We start from the raw sequence: 22,472 nt of genomic DNA, 5'->3' as shown, positions 1-22,472 counted from the left end.
TTTTTGAGACAGGGTCTCGCTATGTAGTGAGACTGACCTGGAACTCACTGTGTAGCCCAGGCTGGTCTCTAACTCACAGTGATCCTCCTGCCTCAGCCTCCCGAATGCTGGGATTACAGGCGTGTGTCATCACGCCCAGCACAACTAAGTTATTTTAAAATTAAGTCATTTCTCAAGAAAAAAGTGAAAATGAAAAAAACAGAAACAAAGATTTTGTACATAGGGAGAGAAGGGTCTTGAGGGGGAAGGGGATAAAATAAAATGTATTCAAAAAAATTAAGTCACTTCTTTAAATATCATTTTTTAAAGTTAGGTGTGGTAGCATTTGCCTGTAATCTAGCACTGAGGGAGGCTGAGGCAGGAGAATTACAAATTTGAGTCCTGGCAGAGCAATTTAGTGAGACACTTTCTCAAAATAAACATTTTAAAAAGGGCTGGTGATGTATTTTAGTGATAAAACACTCCTGGGTTTGATGCCCAGTACTGCCGTGTGTGTGTGTGTGTGTGTGTGTGTGTGTGTGTGTGTGTGTGTGTGTGATATTTTAAATTTTGACTTGTGAAGTATTGGAGGGTGATCGATTCTCTGACTGCGTACAAAGCAGGATGGATGGGGAGGGCTAAAGAAAGAAAACAGAGACTTGTGTAATTTCAAAGTATATGGGGCTGGCCGGGGATTTAGCTCAGTGGTTCTGCGGCCTGCTTTGCAAGCGCTAGGTCCCAAGTTTGATGCCTGGTACGGTACCAAAAAAAAAAAAAAAATCAAAACTCATCTGGACATAATGGCACATGCCTGTAATCACAGCACTTGGGAGGCTGAGGCAGGAGAATTGCTGAGAATTTGGGCTACATAGTGAATTCAAGACCAACCTGAATTACAGAGCGAGATCCTGGCTCAAAAAACCAAACTAATAGTACTACTAATAATAAAATTCAAAACTCTTCTTAGGGGTGACAACAGTGTTATGGCTGAGTCTCTATAAAAGTCTATTCAGGGGCCGGGGGTTTAGCTCAGTGGTTCTGCCGCCTGCCTTGCAAGCACAAGGACCTGAGTTCGATCCCTGGTACCAAAAAAAAAAAAAAAAAAAATTCAGATCTGTACTGCATCTTACTATTTTAAAACATTTTTATTGCTAATATAGTATGGGTAATGTATTAGTCCACTTCCTTCTACTATAATAAAATACTTTAGGCTAGGTAATGTATAAGGAATACATTTATTTAGCTTACAGTTCTGAAGGTTCAAGAGCATGATGTTGGCATCTCCTCAGTCGTTTTTTTTGGTGGGGGGATGGGGTGGTACCAGGGATTGAACTCAGGACCTTGTGCTTGTGAGGCAGGCACCGGCACCACTGAGCTAAATCCCCAGCCCTCCCCTCAGTTCTTTGAGTGCAAATAGCATCACTGTGGTGTGACCGTGTGCGGAAGAGATCACACGGTGAGACAGGCAAGAAAGAGAGCTGAAACACTTCAACTAGCATTGTAACAACACATTTTTTATTAAAGTTTTTTATTAGTGTGTGTTTGCAGTACATCATGATTACATTCCTTGTGAGGAGTTGGTGCATGCACCACTGAGCTAAATCCCTGGCACGTAACACCCGCTCTTTTCTTTTAGAAAGGGTCTCACTGTGTAGTCCAGGCTGACCTCGAACTCACAGCAATCCTTCTGCCTCAGCCTCCCAAGTGCTGGGATTACAGGTGTGTGCCACCAGATCCAGTTTAACCACCCATTGTTGGAATTAAGCCAGTCCCATGAGGCTTGCATGAATCCCTTCCAAGGGTTTGAGTCTCAGGACCCACTACCTTTCACAAAACCCCCACCTCTTGGTGGTTTTAAGACCTCAACACTGCCACACACAGAGGTCCAAGCTTCCAGCATATGAACCTTGGGGAACAAATCCCACCCATACCACACCATATGTAAAAGATAGATGGCGAATCACGTATATCAACAATTTAAGAAACAATACAAAACTGAATATTCATGAACTCACTATATAGTTTAAGGTACAAAGCTTCCTTAACCCCTCTGTATCCTGCACCCCTAGTCCACGCTCATGCTTCTGTCCTATATTTTCAGTGAACTGCTCTTGCTTTTAAAAATAATTTTATAATGATAACATATCTTCACAACTAAATGCTTAATCTGCTTTCTACCTTCATGTAAACAGAATCATACTGTCTATATTTTACCTGCAATCTTTTTCTTTTTTAACATTATTCTTTTACAACACAACCACATGAGTGCAGGAACTTACAATGTTCATTATGTGCAGTATTTCCCAGATCTCAGGAGGCTGAAAGCAGGAGGATTGCCATGAGTTTGAAGCCAGCCTGGGCTACACAGTGAATTCAAGGCCATCCTGATCAACTTGAAATTTTTGACCAGTCTGGTAGATATGAACTAGTAACTCACTGGTTTTAAATTGCATGTGTAGGATTACTAATGAGGTTAAATGTCTTTTTATGTTTATTAACTATCTGTATTTTTCTCTCTGTGGAATGTGTAACAGTGCATTTTACCAATATTTCCACTGGGCTGTGTATCTCGCCCCGCTGCCCCACCCAGTACTGGGACTGGAACTCAGGACCCTGCACTTGCCAGGCAGGTGAGGTGCCACTGAGCTAAATCCCCATCTTTTTCTTATTAATTCATTAATGTTACAATAATCATTTTTAGTTATATGTAATGAAAATATCTATGTCTTTCCTTACCTTGTTTTAAAGTTTTGGTGATGAGGATCAAACCCAAGGCCTTGTGCACACTAGGCAAGAACTCTACCACTGAGCTGTATCCCTAGCCTGTGTTATGTATGTATGTATTCATTTTTTTCCCATTGAGTTGATTGGTACATTCTAGGTAGACAGTACAGTTACATTCATCATGGGGATCTTGTACCTTTACATGACAGGTCTTCGTTCTCAATTTTTTCCCCATTCCCCTGCCCTCCCTTCACCTGCTCAACCCTGTCCTATTTACAAGAACTTTGTTTCCATTTTTTCCTTTTCTCTTATTTTTTCTTTTCCTTTCTTTCCTTTCCCCTACCCTTCCCACTTCCCCTACTCCTTTAGACTTTTTCTTCCTATTTCACATTATGAATTATACAATTTGATCCTTATTTACACTTAGTCTTTCACACCAGAGAAACTATTTGGTATTCACACACGTGTGTCCTATTTATTTCACTTAAGAGTATGGCCTCAATGTGCATCCATTTAGCTATAAGTGTCTCTAGTTTCTCATTCTTTATGCCCAGCCTGTATTTAAAATTTTAAAGGTTTAAAAGAGCTGGGTTGATAGCTCACACCTGTAATCCCAGCACTTGGGAGGCTGTGGCAGGAGGATTGCTATGAGTTTGAGGACGGCCTGGGCAATACAATGAGCTCATCTCAAAAAAGCAAAACAAAACAGGTTTAAAGGTTTTTACTTCATAGTTAAGTACTTGGGCTTCTCTGAATTTAATTTCTTTCCCTCTTTTCTCTGGCACACCCTTTGTCATGTGTTTTAATGATGTGTTACAAACACTCCTCAGAAAAGTGCATGGTTTGCCAAGGAGGAACAGGTATCTAGGAGAGTTCTTCAATTTCTTGCTGTATTCCCTGTGTGTTAGTCAGCTTTCCCTTTGCTGAGAGACGATACTTTGCACCATAGCTTACTTCGGCTCAGAGTTTAGGGATTCAGTCTATGGCTGTACAAGACAGTGTTGCAAGTGCTGGTGACTTGGGCAGTAAAAGAACTTACCAAGACCAGGGTAAAAATAAAGAGTTTATTTAAATCATAGTATACTGTCAGGAGGGACAACGGATGAGACAAAGGGGAGTCAGCACACAGGAGCAGCGAGGGTGTTGTTAGAGGGAAAAGCATGGGCTGGAAGGCAGGGAGTGCTTGGGCCCAGAGGCAGAAGGAGAAGTGCTAGGGAGAGGTTCTTTGTCTCCTATGGGAGAATCAGTGCACACCACCCCCATGATAAGGTATGAGCCAGGAATAGAGGCCAATATAACAGATGATTGTTATAGGAAGGAACGGAGCCCCACATCGACTGCGACTTATTTGTATGAACTGGAGCAATGCTGGCTTGTACACCTCGGAATGAGAAGAGCCTTGCTTTATTACTGAATTATCTGGTGAAGAATTTGGCAACTTTGTTTAGTGCCAGTGACTATGAGGTGGCCCCTCCTGCACACCACCAGAAAGCAGTGCGAGGCACTCTTACCCGTGTTAGGGTCTCTGTCAACATGTTTTTGTTCCTAGCCCTTCTCTTGTACAAATGATGTACTTTGAAGATGTAGGTGTGCAACAGAGTTGATGTTTGTTTTGTGTGATATAAAACAGAAAACGAAAAGGGGTTATGGCTCCTTTTTTTTCTGTTCATTTCAAAGTTCCTGCTGGACATAGTGGTGCACGCCTGTAATCCCAGCAGGGATTGGGAGGCTGAGGCAGGAGGTTGGTGAGTTTGAGGCCAGCCTGGACTATATAGTGAGTTGAAGGCCACCCTGAACTAATAAGGAGACCCTGTATCAAAGCAACAACAACACTGTCATGAATGAATTAGCAAAAGCTGTGGATAACCTATGTACAGAAAGCTGTGTAAACTTTCTCTTCACAGGCCAGAGGATAAATATAATAGATTTTTGGGGTCACTTTTGACCCTTTCACATATCTTTTAAAAAATGTAACCCCCCTTATGAGTATTACATCTCTGTAATTAATAACTGGCCTTAGAAACAAAGGTTGGGGTCAAATTCAGCCCACAGGCCATTGTTTCTTAACCCTGCTACAAAATACTGAGAGAAAAATCTTAAAGTGACTTGTATTTAAGGAGACCTATGTCAAAGTCAGTACTGATAAATTGTAAATTGTGATCAAGACTCTGAAGTAGTCTTTTTCATCATTACAAGAAGTATCGATACTCTTGGCCAGATCAAGGGCCCATTGAGAGTCAACATTTGAGTCAAACCCAAAAAGAAAGATCTTGTAGTAGGCAGCACAGATATTCACTACAGCTGTACCACATGGGCTAAGGACAATGAAAAATGATAATAATGATATGTGTATCTGTAGGATCAGGGGCCCTGGCTCGAATTCTGGTGAGGCTACTACCACCAGGGTGATCTGAGGAAAGCAAATGCCGTTGTGCTAAACTTTAATAAGTAAGCAAAAGAAAAACAAAACAAAACCTGTTTGCCAGGCAGGACTAATGTGGGTGGGGTGTGGCATCAAGGCAGGTCCCAGCTTGTCATGCCCTAGCCATTAATTTCTCCAGGATGGCCTCAGAAAGGACACCCAAGTCTAGGACTTGGAGAGGTGCTTAGTGACAATCTCAGAGGAGGTGAGGTCCTGAGCACTGAGCTACCTGAAAGTGGTGGTGGTGGGACTGACATTATCAGTGGCAACTGCCTAAAGAAGTCTTCGCTTTTTGCTCTCCATGATACTCTTGTCCCCTAAATTGGCTCCTCCTTGCCCTAGCACTGATATTTCTCCTGGCCTCTTTGGAGTGGATGAGTCACCCCTAGAGGCAGCACAACCCTCTGCCCTTTCCCCAAGCCTGTCTACCATTGTGGGTTCTCACAGAGAGCCTAGGCCCTATCTTGGAAGGGCCTGGTCTGCTCCTGTATTATGGCTCTGAGGCTGTGTCTAGGTAACTTTAGATTAAAAGTTTGGAGATGCACCAGCAAGACCCTGTCTTGACAGAAAAAGATTTTAAAAGGGGGCTGGGGATGTAGCTCAATATGAAGACCTGGGTTCAAGCCCTAGTACCCATATACCAAAAATGAAAAAAGGTATCAAAATATTGTATATATGATCTAGATCAGGTTTCTCATATTGGCAGTGTAGGCCCTTGTGGAAAATAGTAAATAATACTTAGGCTTTATTATTAGTGTAATATTCATATACATATCCTGCAGTTATCTAAAGCTCAAAAATTTAAACTAAGCTAATCTATCTACAAGATTATCAAGACTGTTCTCTTATTTTCTATGCCTTCATTATAGAGATCACCACCTGTGCTACAACTATTGAGATTTGTACCAATGAATCCACTCTCCACCCTGCTCTGTGCTTCAAGTAGAACTCTAATTATTTGCAATATAATTGCTTGCATAAGTTCAATAAAAATCTGTTATTACTGCAGCAGGACATAATTGGGAACACTGACTATATTTAGGCTTTGGCTGAAACATTTTTAAGAATGATGCATAAAACTAGATTATAATGAGGTAGCTGCAATGAATTAAGTTTGTCTTATGGAGACACGCTTACAAGGCTGTCTTGGAAAAACTAACCTAACCGTCTCTGTCTTACCAAGCTTCTGGCATTACAGATGAGTGAACATCACTTCCTGTAAGGCCCAGGAAACAGAAAGAAACTCACCAAGTTTATAGATATTGAAGGTTAAATCTAGTGACAAGTTCTCAATTATCTTCCCAGCCTCAAAAAGCTTTTAAAGTTTAATCTTGGATTAATTGTTAATGCTCTAGTAAGGTAAAAACTAATTTTTTTTTGTTTTCTGAGATAGCGTCTCATTATATAGTTGAGACTGACCTGGAACTCACTATGTAGCCCACGCTGGTCTTGAATTTATAGCAATCCTCCTGCCTCAGTCTCCCCAGTGCTGGGATTACAGGAGTGTGCCACCACGCCCAGCTCCAGTAAGGTAAGTTTTAAAAGGCTTATATGTTCCATACCATTCTTCTGAATTTATGTAAATAATCAGGCCAACTCTAAAAGAGATCAGAGTTATATTTTGTAAATGAAAGTCCAGTTAGTGGTGATGGAGAGTGACTTGTTTCAATAGAAAACTATAGTGCAACCTTTGGGTAGTAAGATTATAATCTTGTTCATAGTCTTTGAGCTATTTTTATCTCTTGGCAAATTCTATTTTAAGTTATGCTCTGTAACACACTTTGTCAATAATTAGTGTTCCAATTTTTTCCTACCCTACTAACTTGCCATCCCTGAAAATTAAAATTCTTCCTTTCCAAAAGCCATTATAGGCTGAAGTTAGAGGACTTGACATAAACTTGAGAGAAATCACAATAGATTATGTAGTGGCAACCTTTGTGCTTGCTACTGTGTAGGCCACTCAGAAAATTTCATGAGAATGTGCAGTCCCATCAATGGATAAAAATATCCAGCCATTAATCTTTTTTGAAAAATTATTGTCATAGGAACCACCTTCATTGCTTATCTGACTTACAGAACCAGCAAAAAATTCCCTACAATCAAATCTCAATAAATGATTCAGCTTGTTCTTAAAAGATAATGGATTGAGAAATAGATGGCTTAAAGGAAAGCAGAATGCCTCTTTTCCCCTCCAACAAGAGCAGGGATGGAAAGCAACTCTTCTTCACTCAGTTTTGGTCAGGCATCTTTAAGTACTGTAAGCTTGAGCCTTGGTGTTCCTCCTTATTGGGCCTATGTTGCCTAAGATGTAGATGTAGCAAGAATCTTGCTACCAAAAAATAAATAAAATAATAAAAAAGAATCTTGCTACATCAGTTTAGCCATAATCTTCCACTTCATATATCTGATCAACCTGAATTTATGAGTGATCAAATTTCTCATCCCACACCATCCAAATGATATCTGATCACTCTAACCTGCTTTCAGCAAGATTCCCGTTGTGTCCGTTTGAATTGAATGCCTCTCTGAAATGAATAGACACTTCTCAGATGAAGAAATAGAAACAGCAAATAAATACATGAAAAAATGTTGAACATCACTAGTTATTAAAGAAATACAGATTAAAACAACTGTGAGATTCCATCTCAGGCCAAAAAGAATGGCTGCTATCAAGAAATCAGCCAAAAACACATGCTAGTGGTGCTCTGGGGAAAAAGGAACCCTTCTCCACTGTTGGTGGAGTACAGACTGGTACAACCACTGTGGAAATCAATGTGGAGATTCCTCAAAAACCTAAAACAAGAGGTTCCATTTGACCAGCTATTCCCCTTCTTGGTATCTTCTCAAAATAATAAAAGCATCATACCTAAGAGACATATGCACACCCAGGTTTATAGCAGCACAGTTTATAATTCTAAACCTTGGAAACAGCACACATGCCCATCAACTGACCAATGCATAAGGAAGATGTGTTTTATTTTAAATACATGGAGTACTATTCTATCATAAAGGAAAGAGGAGCTTCAGACATTACAGCTAAATTGATGGACCTTGAGACCACATTCTTAAGTGAAATAAATCTGACACACATATTTAAATACCACATTGTTTCTCTGGTGTGAGAAACCAAAAGTAGAAGTAAGGATGATAAAATGTATAATAGATATTGGCAAATGGGAATAAAATATTCAAGTGGGAAAGGGAAAAAGGGTGGGGGGAGAAAGGAATGAAGGAGGAAGAAAAAAGTGAAATTAGAAGGGAAAAATGGAAATGAAGCTTTTGTACACAGGGAGGGGCCTTAAGGAGAGGGGAAATGGGAAAAAGGTGGGATATATCATGTCTACATGCAAATTCCCTATGATGAGTGTTATTATGTATGTCTAAAATGTACCAATAAATATTTTGCTAAAAATAAATAAATAAATTGAATATCTCTCTAATGATTCTTAATGTTTTCTCTTAGTTACTTTCCATCCACTGACCTTTGTCCTGCTCCTTTTCTATAAATCCAAGCTTATACTTGTCGTGTTTAGAGTTTTTGGTTTATTTTGGGACAAGAGCTCATTATGCAGTTCAGACTGGCCTTGAACTCACTATGTAGCCCAGGCTGGCCTCAAACTTACAGTCATCCTCTTGCCTCAGCCTCTTGAGTGCTGGGATTACAGGTGTGAGCCACAATAACTGGCTCTGCTTTTACTATTTTAAGTATAGTCTGGTTCTTTTTTTTTCTTTAACATATGTAGAACCATCAAGTAGGAAATACTACTGAGATAAAACAGTGTTGCTTCTGGGTTGAGCACAAACAATGCCTTCACATATTGGGAAGTTTCTGTCAGAATTAGTGTCAGAGTGATACTTGGTCCACAACCCAGACCCAACATCTATCCCATTAGTTCATGTGTACTGAAGATGACAAGACTGAATTAGAAATCTCCAGCCTCCACATATTTGAAGAGAAAAAAGGATAATATTAACTTCTAGTTAACAGGGAGTGCAGTTTATTTCAGAATGGCATTGTACGATTGCATACTGATTTGATTTTACAACTTGAAGAGTACATGAAATAATGTCTCCAAACATTTAGAGTGGGCTCAAACCTGAACACAAAGCCAAGGATGGTGGCACACACTTGGCAATCTCAGCACTCGGGGGGCCGAGGCAGGATTGCAGAGAGTAATCCTTTGCAGACTGCATTGTATGGAAATCTGAGTGTGTACTTTTGTCCCTTTCCTTTCTTTATTCTTTATCCTTTTTCTTCTTCCAAGTACTGGGGATTGAGCTTGAACTCAGGGCATTCCCACTGAACTACATACATCTTGAGACCTTCATAATTTTGAGACAGTCGTTCAATTGTTCAGTCTGGGCTCAAATTGAGCCTCCTAGAATGCGGTATTACAGGTGGGCTCTGTAAGTGGAGTGAGATCAATAGGCGTGGGGTACAGCCCGCAATCCTAGTACTCTTGGAGGGTGACACAGGAAGGGACTACAAATTCAAATTCAAACCCAGTCTGGGGAATTTAGCAAGACTCCATCTCAAATAAAAAAATTAAAAATGGGCTGGGATGTAGCTCAGAGCGAAGGTCCTTGTTCAGTCCACCGTACTGGGAAACAAAAAGGAGGAGTGTTCAGTGTTTGGAGTTTTTTGGGGGGTCCTTGCGCTTGCAAGGCAGGCCACTGAACCGCTGAGCTAAATCCCCAGCCCCAATGTTTGGAGTTTTGAGTCCATCTTTCACAAAGTCCTTCTGAGTGCCTCTTTGCTTTTAGTTGGTAGTCCACAAAGCCAAGGCCCTCGTCCTTCGGGGACTACTCTACCCAGAAGACCCTGCGCCTCACGCCTGCAAAGTTCGACCAATAAAAGAGCGTTTCCGTGCGATCGATGGGCGTCAAGGCGGAACTTCCGTCGCACACCTGGCCACAGTCATCTTGGCCTTTCTAGTGTCTTGTCTACTCCGCGCTATTCTTCAGCGGTCAGTGGAGCGCGAGATAGTGAGCAGGACGATCGGAGAGCCAGTGTTGTCCTTGCTGACGGAGGCGGTTCTGAGGATTACCGGGGGTGCTGCTGCGTGACAACAGTTTCGGTAGAGTCTGCTTTTCCTGGCTTTACCCCCACTTACAGGCTTTGATGGTGACTCTTGCCCGGAAGGACCTGGCTCAGGTTAGTATTGCGTCCCCTAAACCGATCTAATCGGTCCAGACATCCACCTCCCAATCCTAAAGACCCTGATGCTGCGCAGGCCCTCATTTCTCTTTCAGTCAGAAGGTGGCGCGCTCCGGGTTGCCTTCCCCATTTGTCGCTCGGCGAGCTGGAGAGTGGAAGGGGCCGGCGTGTGAAGAGTCTGGAGTTGGCATTGAATGCAGCTTTAGGGAACTTGAGGCCTGTCTTCTGTCTTTAGCAAAGAGATTGCTTGGGGATGAGTCACGCGTGGTTTGGCAGCCTGAGCAGGGGGTGGGGTGGGGAGGGATGAGTCACACGTGGCTCGGCTCCCTGTGCGGTTAGGCCCACGTTCTGAGGACGCTGTGATGGGGTCTCCTGGAGGGGGTAGGAACCGAGAGATTCGCTGAATTGAGATTTTAAAAGATTTCTGTAGGCTGCCAAGGACTGGGGAGAGGAGCAATAGAGTGAAAGTTAAGAGACTTTGAGGAGGCTACGGCTGCAGACTCCTGGATAATGGCTGTGATGTAGCCAGAGCCAGTGTCACCGGCTGCTGCAGGTCCTTGCGTCGCTGATAATGAAAGTTAATGATGAAGGAGGAATTTGCAAGGCGGGGGAGATTTAATTGGACCGTAAGAGAAAAGTAAGGGACTTAACTAAGCTTGAGGAACTGACAAAGTTCTTTTTTGCTGGCCCCATAATGAAAAGAGAATATAGGCAAAGCCTTCACTTTTAGAAACTGATAATGGCACAGATTTGAAGAGGTGGCTCAAATTGGCCTATAAAAAAACCAAGACAGGTTTTTTAAGATTTTCTGGGTTGGGCTAGTGGCTGGTTGATGCTGATCTCATGGCTTTGTCTGCGGAATGGTCCCGGGAGAGGTCTTTTTACTTGAGGGGGCACTGAAGTTTCCATTAGATGATTATTTTTGTGTGGGGCAGTCTCAATGTCGTAAGACTCTACTGAAAGACACAATGACACTCAATTTAGGGTGACCTACTTGGAAACTTGATGACTTGGAGGCTTCTGGGCGCGGTCCAATGTCCCTGTAAACCCCCAATCTTAATAGCACAGTCTTGAAAGGGGATGGGATTATGTAAATTCAGGACCAATTGACATGCTTTTCCAACCTTTAGATTGACAATTAACATACCTATATACAGCGCTGAAAGGGGACTTGCCCCAAAGTTTTAAGATAACAAAGGTTACAAAACAAAGGTCAAGCTTTGTTCTACTTTTAGTTACCTAGTCAATGTTTGGGGTTTGTTTTGTTTTTTACAAAAACATTTGTTTTAAGTCCCTGACTGCTGCTTCAGAAGAAAATACGAAGTGTGCTGTCACTGCACAGGGCCCAAGGAGGTCACCAAAGCAGAGATGGGGAACTTCAGCGCACCTCACCCATGGGACAGGTTATAGGTTCGATAACTTCCCTAACAGAAAAAGAATTTCCAAGATGTGTCAGTGGGTGGTATAAAGGCAGAATTAAACAGGTACACATTCAGAATAGTGTTTGGGCCCTTGAGAGGCACACGGTGGTTAAGAGTAAGGGTTTTTATGTAGACTTAGGGATGTTCTCAAATGGGTAATCTTGGATGTATATGCCTACCATCTGTCAGGTTACTCAACTGGCAGGCTGTGTTAGAATGCAAATCTCCTGTGTTTGAGGTTGAGATAGGCTCATTTTCTGTGGGGGAAAAAAGTGTAATATACAGGTGACAATCACAAGCCCAGGCTTAATGTGTCTTTAAGATCCTTAGGAAAAAGGTGTGTGTGTGTGGGGTTGAGTTTCCTGGAAAGGAAAAAGGCTCGAGCAACTTTTGTGTCCTGAAACTGCAGTTTTTCTTAATAGTTTTGTTTGTTTTTGAGAAAGAGGCTAGCTGTGTGGTTCAGGCTGGCCTTGATCTCATTATGTTTCCCAGGCTGGCCTCAAACTCCAGGCGATCCTCCTGCCTCAGTCTCCCAAGTGCTGGGATTACAGGCGTGTGCCATCACACCTGGCTTTGACAGTTTCAACATTACAATTGTCACCGGCTCCTTTTTACCTTCTACCCCCCTCAATCTGGGAGTTGAACCCAGGGCCTTCACACTAAGCTATATCCCCAGACCATTTCTTTGTTTGAGAGGAGTCTCCCTCTATTACCAAGGCTGGAGTTGAATTTTGAATCCTCCTACCGCATTCTCTCAGAATGCTGATATTGCAAGCTGGCACCTCCATACCTGGTTTATATTGGCATTTTGTTTGTTTTTTTGGTACTGTTTGCAAGGTAGGCAGCGGCACACTGAGCTAAGTCCCCGGCCCTATATTAGCATTTTTATTGTTTTGGGAGACCTATACAAAAGCCAGATGTTTACCCAAGGGACAAATACGTTCCTTGGTGGGGACACATGAGAATATAATAAGATAGGTTGAAGGACATATTTTTGGAACATCTAGTAGTATTCGGAATATGGACCTCTAATGGCTGTTGGTGAAGATGTTAGAGGGGTGGCTGGAGACTACCAGTGACAGTTGGTATTCTGTTTAAAGCTCCTTTTTATATCCAGTTTAGCTCTATTTTTATATTTCTATTAATTATTTTACCTTTGGTCATACTTTTTAGGGCATTTAAGACCAAAATCACAGTAAGACTAGTGTTAGTTGGGCATAGTAGCTTTAAAAAGCTGTATCCAAGAGTACTTGTTAGAGTTCTTTTTTTATGAATCTGGCTGTGTATATTATGTGTTTTATTTTATATATCTATATAGATAAACACACATATACATGCTCAGGTTTTGTTTTTTGAAATAGGTGCATATAGGCTAATAAATAGCACTAATAAAAGTAAAAAAATAGCTTTAGGCCTTCTACTAGTTTAGGAAAGTGTTAATGACTATAGATAGATTTACCCAAAAAAACAAGTATATCTCATTTATACAATTAAAAAAAGTGTTTAGTCGGAGCCAATAGATGTAGGTCAAGTTTTTTTTGGTTTTTTGTTTTGGGGTTTTGTTTTTTTGGGTTTTTTTTTTTTTTTGCTTTTGTGGTATTGGGGATTGAATCCAAGCCCTTTGCATTGAGCTACATCTGCAGACATTTTTCTTATTTTTTAATTTGAGACCAGGTCTCACTAAGCTGTCGCTAAGACCGCCGGGCTAGAACTTGTGATCCTCCTGCCTTAGCCTCCCAGAGTGTGCTCCAGCATTCTCAGCTATATGCATAAATAAGTTTTAAATGACAGGGCTGAAGTGTATCAAATACAAAGCAGAGATGTCAAAAGGTTTTGATTGTTTTATATGTTTAATGTTTAGATGTATATTACATAAGAGAGTGCTTCTGGGCCAGGGATTTAGCTCAGTGGTGCTGTGCCTGCCTTGCTAAATGCAAGGTCCTGAGTTCAGTCCCTGGTACCAGAAAAAAAAAAAAAAAAAAGCGCTTCTTAGTTGCTTTGTATTAAACTTCTGTACATTTAAGTTTATATACTACATTTTTTGAGTTATGTTGATGACTCTCTTCTTATTGTATTTCTTTTTTTTGTATATACTACATTTTGACAAAACGTAGACTAGTAAATTTAATCTTCAGATGTATACAATTGACTTTATAACAGACATTTAAATAAATTTAACTCCCTTAAAACTGTTTTTAGAAGTAACTAAAAACCCAGTGGCAGAAAATATAGAAATTAATCTTGATAAAATATAAAAGCTTTGTTTCATAGCCCAGTTTTTGTAAATTTTTACCAAGAGCAGATCAACATTTTAAGAAAGTTTTGTTGTCTCTGTAAGAATTTTGAAAACTATAAACCTTTTGATTTTATTTATTTATTTTTGAAGTCTTCGTATTTAGTCCAGGCTGGTCTCGAATTTGGTGGTTCTCTTGCCTCAGCGTCCAACTGCTGGGATTACAGGCTTGCCCCACCATGTTCTGCTAACTTTTAATTATAGACAGCCCAATCACATATAACAGTTTTAAAAAATAATTTTTGTTGGGGTAGGGTGCAACGAAACTGGGGCAAACCAGAAGGGTCACCCATCATTGGAGAAAACTGGCAGATTGGTTCAAGCAGCTGGTTTTTCAGCCACGGAAGGAGAGTTTTATCTGGTACATCCTCAGGCAATTTAAATTATAATTTTAAAGTACAGAATTATATATTAGAATTTTAACTCTTAGTAACCTTTAAATACTCTTAAACTTTTTAAAAACACATTTAGTAGATTGAAATATTTTGTCTTTTTGTAAACTTTAAGCCAAGAATATTGAATTTATATTTAGCAACTTAGTTGCTTTGATAAACATTTGTAAGTATGAATCCCATTTTATTTACTTATTTTAACAATTATTTTAGATTATTTATGAGAACCAAGATATTAGGTTCGCAGAGTTAATATTTTAAGCTTTGCATATATTTTAAGCCAAAGAAAAACCCTAAAAAATCTGGTATTTAAAATACAGGAAGGGGCCGGGGATTTAGCTCAGCAGTTTGGTGGCCTGCCTTGCAAGTGCAAGGACCCGAGTTCAATCCCCGGTACCAAAAAATAAATAAAATAAAATAAAATACAGGAAATAATGGACGCACAATGGTAAACATTTAGCAAAGGCAAATACTAGGCAAAGTGTATGTGAGCAACTTTAGTGACATTTTTACTTTTATTTTACCCAAACAAAAGTTTTCTGGGCTACTTACGTGAATATCCACTTACTCACAAGCCAATTTAAACAGAACTTCTGGAGAATAATTTGTAGATATACGTACCTGAAAGTAGCACATGGGAACATATACCTTAACCTGAGTCAGTGATGGCAGGCAGCTTTCAGTGAAACAAGCAGCCTGCTGTGGCACGCCTGGCATGGGTTTGCCACCACTGACCTAAATCGTAGAACCTTTATATCACTGTATTTGGAAGTTTCATGTACACCTTGCAGTTTCCATGGCAATCAATGTCTCTTTATTTTAAAAGAGTCCTCCTTTAATGTCCCAAGTGAATTTAGTAACAGTTCAATATCTGTATAACCAGTTTTTTAGTAAATGAATAAACAGCCGGAAAACTATAAAGACAAAAAATTTAAAAATTAAATTAAAATTTAAAAATAATATAAGCTTTAAAAAGTAAATAAAACAGCTGTAGGCACTTTAGTCAGTTATTACAAACATAGCAAGTGTGGTTGCAGTATACAGTTTAATGTTTAAAGAAAAATTATTACAGTCAAGAAAACATTGCTATTAATCCTCCTCAAAATACCCTCCCTTCCTTTAATCACACTTATCCCATCAGTCTTGCTCTGCAGCACAGGCCAAAAAAACATAGATGACATGTAGAGCAATGACATTAAATCAGTATATTTTTACATATATTGGCCATGTTGAATTATAATAATCTTTTCCCCTCAGTTTTAGGCTTGTAACTGAAAATGGAATTACTGCTAGGGTGTACCAATTAATGCTTTTTTAAAAAAAATGTAAATCCTATTTATGTAACTCTGACAGATTTTTAAATTTTTTTATTTTTATTTTTGACAGATTTTTTAAATACTGTGGTTGCTTTATTTATTCATTTATTTATTTATTTATTTTTCCCTTTGCTTTTTTGAGACAGGATCTCACTAGGTAGTTGAGACTGGCCTGGAATTCACTGTGTAGCCCAGGCTGGTCTCAAACTCACAGTGATACTCCTGCCTGAGCCTCCCAAGTACTGGGATTACAGGTGTGCGCCACCACACCTGGCCTACTGTGGTTGCTTTAAGACATAGAGTTAAATCAAGGAAGAGGCAGAAAAGGGAGATAATTGTTACAGATTGCTAGATGGGACCGTGGTCCATTTTCCTTCCTTGTTATAAACCATATTTGAGGCCTTTTTACTCATACATTCAAGAAATACAGAGGGAAAAACAATTCTTTTTTAAGCAGTTCTAGTTTTGTTTTGTTCTTTGGTACCGGGGATCAAACTCAGGACCTTGTGCTTGTGAGGCAGGCAGTGGAAGCACTGATCTAAATCCCTGGCCCTAAGCAGTTCTAGTTTTGTGAAATATAACCTGTAAGTGACATTTGGGAATAGACATTGAATTACTCATAATCCTTTTTTTTTAGTACTGAGGTTCGAGCTCAGGGCCTTGTGCTTGCCAGGTAGGTGCTTTGCCACTAATCTGTATCCCTGGCCCACTCATAATCTTTTTTTTTTTTTTCTGGTACTGGGTCTCGAACTCAGGACCTTGTGCTTGTGAGATAGCCAATGGCACCACTGATCTAAATCCCTGGCCCTCATAGTCTTTTGAGATGTATGCATCTTTTAAGATCTGGCTTGTATACTTTAGAAAAAGAGATGAAGAAAACACAGGATCCTTTTAGGATCTCCCTTTGGGTCAAGCAGTGGTGCTCACCCCAGTTTTTCTCAGGGTCAAGCAAATAGCTCCCTCCAGTTTTTCCCAGGATCTGGCACCAGCTGGTCTCATTGCTGTTGTATCCAGAGAAAAACAAGTATCCTTGACCTTGGCATTACTGGAATTATCCTGATAAGTGCGCAAATCCTCTGGTGTCTTTCACAGTAAGATAGAAAGGTAAGAAAAAAGTCATACAAAAGGGCTAGGTTTTCCTTAAAAAGTCACCCCTGCATCATAGGTAAGGAACTCACGAGGGCTTAATAGGTCTGGAGATTCCTCTGTCTACAGTACCTAAAAAGCATATACTAGTTTAGATAGCAAGATAAACTAGAGGCTGAGGTAAAAGGAAGAGACAAAAAGAAAGAAGGTGGAGGAAGCTAGTCAGCACTAGAGATGCGACCTGTGGAAATTAAACTTATAGGAACATTTAACATTTGTTTCATATCTTAATATGCTACTAAGCAGTACCATTATCATACTAGCCTAAAGTCTTAAAAGTCACGTTCTTTTAAATGCTTAAAGATGACTAAAAAAAAAAAAGACAAAAAGGCGGGGGTGTTAGTTCAGTGTTAGTTCAGTGGTTCCGCTGCCTGCCTCGCAAGCATAAGAACCCAAGGGCCCCCCACAAATAAAAACAGACACACAAAAAAACCTTCTAAATGCACACATACAGTGATGATTAATTATCACCTGAGAGAGCTCTGTTTGGTGGTTATTTTAAGTTATATTGAAATCACACCTGTTAGGACACAAAGGAAAAGAAGCAGGGGTATGAGCTCATCAGGATAGGATTATTTCAGAACAAACCTGAGAGGGACCACATTGGCATTGGAGACCAGACCATCCATGCTTGTACAGGTATAAGGTCTTCATAGGGTCATGAGCATATAAAAGGGGGGCTGTGGAAAGGAAAAGTCACAATGGGACTTTCATGGGAGAGAGGTCAATATAGAGGAGTTGTGGCTATCCGCCCGGGACTGGGCTTGAAAACTTACAAAGAGTTGCGTGTTATTTGTCAAGAGGAGCGGCCAAACTCATTGGGAATTAAAGGATGTAGCTGTGCTTACTGGACCTGATGGACCCATGACACGTCTGCAGCAGGTGTAAAAGCATAGCAGGGGAAAGGGATTTAAAGTGGTCTCTGCTTAGACCAGGATGGTGGTCATTGGATTCCTTCAACACCAAATATATTTAAAATGTACAGGTAAAATATTAAAACTGACAATAAGACAAACAACCTTGAACCTAACGCCCACCCTGAGAAGAAGGACTTTACCAGTTTTGAAGCTTCATGTGGTCCTTCTTCCTTGTGTTAATATAATCATCCATTTAAAATTTTGTGTTTTCCTTGGTTTACTTTCTATTAATTTTTAATCATATGTGAATATAACTTATAATTACATGATAATTATTTTTGTATACTTTAAACTTTACTCAATATTATCAGACTATGTATTAATTTTCTGAGATTCATTCATATCATGAATGTGGTTATAGTTTAACAGGAAAAGACTAGTTGTATAGATAGAGATAGCACATACTTAGCACTTGATATGTACTAATGTGTTTGATCCCAACAGCCCTTAAGAAGCTGATTCTGGAAAATAAAAAAGAAGCTGATTCTGTTACTATCCTCATTTTACAGAGAACTTTGAGGCATAGGGAGGTTAAGCCATCCACTATCAAACAGCTGATAAAAGGCAGCCCTGATGAGTGAGGCCCGTAAGTTAGACAGTCACCTGAAGGTCACCTTGCTTCAGAGCAGGATGAGGGGTTGGATGAGCCCTCAAGGCTCCACCATGGATGCCCATTGCCCACAGTCTTGTTCTTTTCACAGGTACCTATGGGTGCAGAAGTGCTTACTCACCATGCACAGGTGAGTAGAAGGTGTCTCAGACCCATGGCCTCTTTATCTTCCAATCATATGGTCTCTGGAATTATGGTGTCTTAGAACTGTATATTGGCTACGCCTCTGGCCATGAGGTCTAGGGTCTCTGAGGTTCCCTCAGACTCAGGGACTGAAATCTAGGCTGAGGGTTATATAGAGAAGTCATCGTTTCTGGCAACATCTAGAATGCTGTGCAGATGGTATTATAAGCACAGGGGACTCGTGTAGGTGAAACAGCTGGCACTATTTAGGAACCAAAGGTCTCCATTATGTTTGGAAGCCGCATAGAGATGAGGCCCAAAACAGCAGGTTGAGCAAATATGTCTCTCTTTTTTTTTTTTTTTCCTCATACTGGGAATCAAACTCAGGACCTTGTGCTTGCCAAACAGGTGCAGAGCTGCCGAGCTAAATCTCCAGGCCCCTTGTCTCTCTTTTTGAATGTTAGGAGCCAAGGAACATTTTTCTCAATTATTTATTTTTTTGTTTTGTTTTTGGTACTGGGGATGGAACTCAAGACCTTGCATTTGTGAGGCAGGCAGTGGCACCACTGAGCTAAATCCCTGGCCCCGAGGAGCAACATTTTTGTTTGTTTTGGTTTTGTAAGTCAGGGTCTCACTATGTAGCCCAGGCTACCATTGGATTCATGGTGATCCTCTTGCCTCAGCCTCCTGAGTGCTGGGATTACAGGTGTCTTCCAACGTGACTGGCTGCTAAGGAACATTTGGGATAGAGGATTGAGGTAACCTCCAAGGATTAACAGATTTCCCCTGGATGCAAAATGGAATATAGGCATCAGGGGCAATGGAGGAGGTTATTGCAATAGTCTAAATGAGTATTGATTTTGGCCAAGTTGGAGTGGTGGATGTGGAGGTAGAGAATCTATGGCTTCTAGTTTTTTTTTTTTTTTTTTTTTAACTCTACTCTCTGATGTGGAAAAGAGTCAGGGGTAATAATGAAAGATTTTGGCCTTTCTTGCTAGAAGGAAAACATGATATTAACTGAGATGAAGGAGTTAGTTGTGGGAGTGAATTTCATAGAGAGTATTAGGAGTTAGGTTTTTGAGATATTCTAGAGGCTTTCAAGTAGAGGCACTGAGTGGATAGCTTAACAAATGGGTCTGGAGTTCAGGATGTTCAGATGCAGATATAACAAGGTGTGTAGGCCAGGGTAGGCTATAAGTCACTAGATACATTTAGGAGGGGGAATCTTCAGGTAGTGGTGGCAAAGCCACTAATGGGCAGGCACTGTGTTAGCTTTTTGTTACAGTGACAAAATTCCTGATAAAATGAACTTCAAAGGAAGTTTGGAAGCTTTAGTCCATGGCAGTTTGGCCTCATTGCTTTGGGCTGTGGTAAGACAGAACATCATGGTGGGGAGTGCATCCTAGAGCAAAACTGCTCTCTTAATGGCAGCTAGGAAGTGAAGAGAGAGGAAGAAGCAAGATCTTAATACATTTTTCCAGGGCACTGCCCCACCAGTGACCCAATTTTCTTTACTTAGATACCATTTTTTTAGAGGGGTGAGGGGGTTTGAGACAAGGTCTTGCTATGTAGTTCAGGCTGGTTTCAAACTCACTGCATAGCCCAGGTTGGCCTCTAACTCAGGGCTATCTTCCTGCCTCAGCCTCCTGAGTGCTGGGATTATAGGTGTGCTCCAGCACACCTGGCTAGGTACCATATTCTAAAGGATCCTTCATCTCCCAGTAGTGCCATCAACTGGAGACCAAGCTTTTAGTATATTAGCCTTTGAGGATTCAAACTATTAACAGCTATGGAATGGGAGGGCAGGGATGAAGGACTAGGACCCTTTCTTGGGCTCTAAAATGGAGTTGGCAAACATTACAGTCAGCATTGAGGGAGAGAGTAGGAGCATAGGATGTGGGTCTGATAGGAGGCCAAGGCTTTCAAGGGAGAATGTCATGAGATGGTTGTGGAAACATAGCAGTTATGGAGATGAAGTGATGGTAAGACCCGGACCTGTGCTTATTCTATTCTTTAAAGGTACACCAGGCTTTCTTGGTGACCTGTGTCAGAGCCTGGAGAGCTTTACTCATTCTCATGGGTAACATTATAGTTAAATGGGAGATAGTGAATGGCAGGAGACAAGTGGAGCCAGGCATTGAATAGGACTTTGATGGAAAGAGGACGGTTGAAATGGGGGAGGGACAGCATATGCAACTCAGCAGTGGAAAAGAATTTAATGTGTCTGCTACCCACTCATGGTTCTGAGTGACTGAGGTTGAAGTAAGGAATAGGGCAAGGTAGAGAGGTCTTTGAAGCAGGGCTCCAGGTTTCCTTAGGATTGTGAGCCATCAGAGAGGCCTGGAGTAGGATAAAGTCATAGTTGCATGTCCCAAGCATTCTGTGGATGCCAGGTGCAGAGTGGAAAGTAGAAAAGTGAGAAGATTCCTGTAGGGAGCAATGGGGGTTGGCAGTGGCAGTAGGAGATAAGAAATGTGAGGAAGGGATGGTGCACAGAATGTGTTCAGAAAGACAACATGAAATGATGGTCCTGAGGTACTTGGTCCTAGGAGTTCTAGGGAGAAAACTGAGCTTGCATTTGCTTCTTCAGGGAGGCATGAATGTGGAACCCAGGAGAATTTACTGTGAGGAGAGGGGTGGGGCTCTTTTTGTGAGGCTCAAAGCTTCAGTGGCATTTATATACCCACATACCTTAATGGATATGGTGACACAGTGATCAATAGAAGTATGGGGGGGGAGAGAGAGAGCAGCAGTGGCCTTGTGAGCTGGGGACAAGAGAAAGCAAGAGTTAGACTGATGTTTCTAAGGAAAGAGTCTGCTCAGGGACACTGCTCTCCCTATTGTGTAGGGCAGTGTGACCTTTGGGGATGTGGCTGTGGACTTTTCCTGGGAAGAGTGGAAGCTTCTTGATGAGACACAGAGACTCCTGTACTTGGATGTGATGCTGGAGAACATTGCCCTTGTGGCTTCATTGGGTAAGTCCCTCTCACTTTCCCCATCTTGACCTGGGCTCTTTTCTTCTTGGGTTGATCTTTGCTTCTCACAGCGTCCTATAGACACTGCTTCCTACTAGGTTTTCTTGGGTAGGTGCTGTGAGTACCACAGGTTGGCCATTCTCTCCTGAGGCCACTCTCACCTAGGGCTGGAAACCTTGCCAGAAAAGATATGGTGGCAGGTGTCTTCCAGTAAACCTGATGGATCCTACCTAGTATGGCCTCATCTGAAGAGAGTCATTGTCTAGAAGCATACCTCTCTCTTCCGTATTCAGCCCACAGCTCTTCCCATTGACATTTCCTGTTGCCTCATTCAAGGAATTGCAGTACCGTTGTGGCCACTAGTTTTGACACTATTACTTTATTCCTATAAGATGCTCCTCTGTAGTTCTTTTTGTACTAATTTACCATGTCTGTGGGGCAATGGAGCTACCATGCACTACTGCTATTTCCTCACTTGCCATGTCTCTCACTTAGGACTTGTATCTTCCCGAATTCATGTTGTTCAACTGGAGGTGGGGGAAAAGACCTGGATGCCTGATACGGCTGACTTCACTCCAGCCATCTCGAGGGGACCTAACTCTGGTAAGTCAGAAGTGGATGATAGCTTAACATTAAAACTGGGTTCTAATGGTACCAGGTACCTCTCCAGTGCCCATTACCGTTTTCATACCAAGGATGGGGCCCTGACTGATTTCATCTGTTCAGTCCTATTCTTAACATTTTTCCCCATTGTCGTTCCTGCAGTGACTTCTGACTCTGACTAGACACACCTTTCTGGCTTTCGGTAGCATCCATCATTCCCCACCATTCCCCTTGTAGCATTCTCCAGCACTAAGCTACATATAATGTGCTAGGATATATACACTTTTCAGAACAGTTGTGAGTGAGAGGCACAGCGACTCTTTCTGTGCAGTATCCCACCTCTGTGTCTTTCCTTTTCCCCAGACCTCACAGTATGATGTTTGTATAGCAGGT

General features: G+C 41.2%; 1 protein-coding gene across 2 annotated transcripts in view; it reads left to right on the top strand.

Annotated features, from left to right (window-relative positions):
* LOC104863725 (zinc finger protein 2 homolog) overlaps positions 1-22,472 on the top strand; it is a 32,919-nt gene that overhangs the window by 6,673 nt on the left and 3,774 nt on the right. The window contains exons 3-6 of one of the 2 annotated variants that reach the window (XM_010626306.3): positions 9,890-10,280; positions 18,470-18,508; positions 21,350-21,476; positions 21,972-22,079. In XM_010626306.3, coding sequence (XP_010624608.1) covers positions 10,248-10,280; positions 18,470-18,508; positions 21,350-21,476; positions 21,972-22,079 — 307 coding nt within the window. In that variant the 5' untranslated portion in view covers positions 9,890-10,247. The remainder of the gene's footprint in view (positions 1-9,889; positions 10,281-18,469; positions 18,509-21,349; positions 21,477-21,971; positions 22,080-22,472) is intronic. The other variant, XM_010626307.3, reaches the window with a different exon arrangement.

This window comes from Fukomys damarensis, unplaced genomic scaffold (assembly GCF_012274545.1).
Source record: "Fukomys damarensis isolate Sample0158 unplaced genomic scaffold, DMR_v1.0_HiC HiC_scaffold_19, whole genome shotgun sequence".
NCBI lineage: Eukaryota > Metazoa > Chordata > Mammalia > Rodentia > Bathyergidae > Fukomys > Fukomys damarensis.
This window is presented reverse-complemented; position numbering and strand designations above follow the sequence as displayed.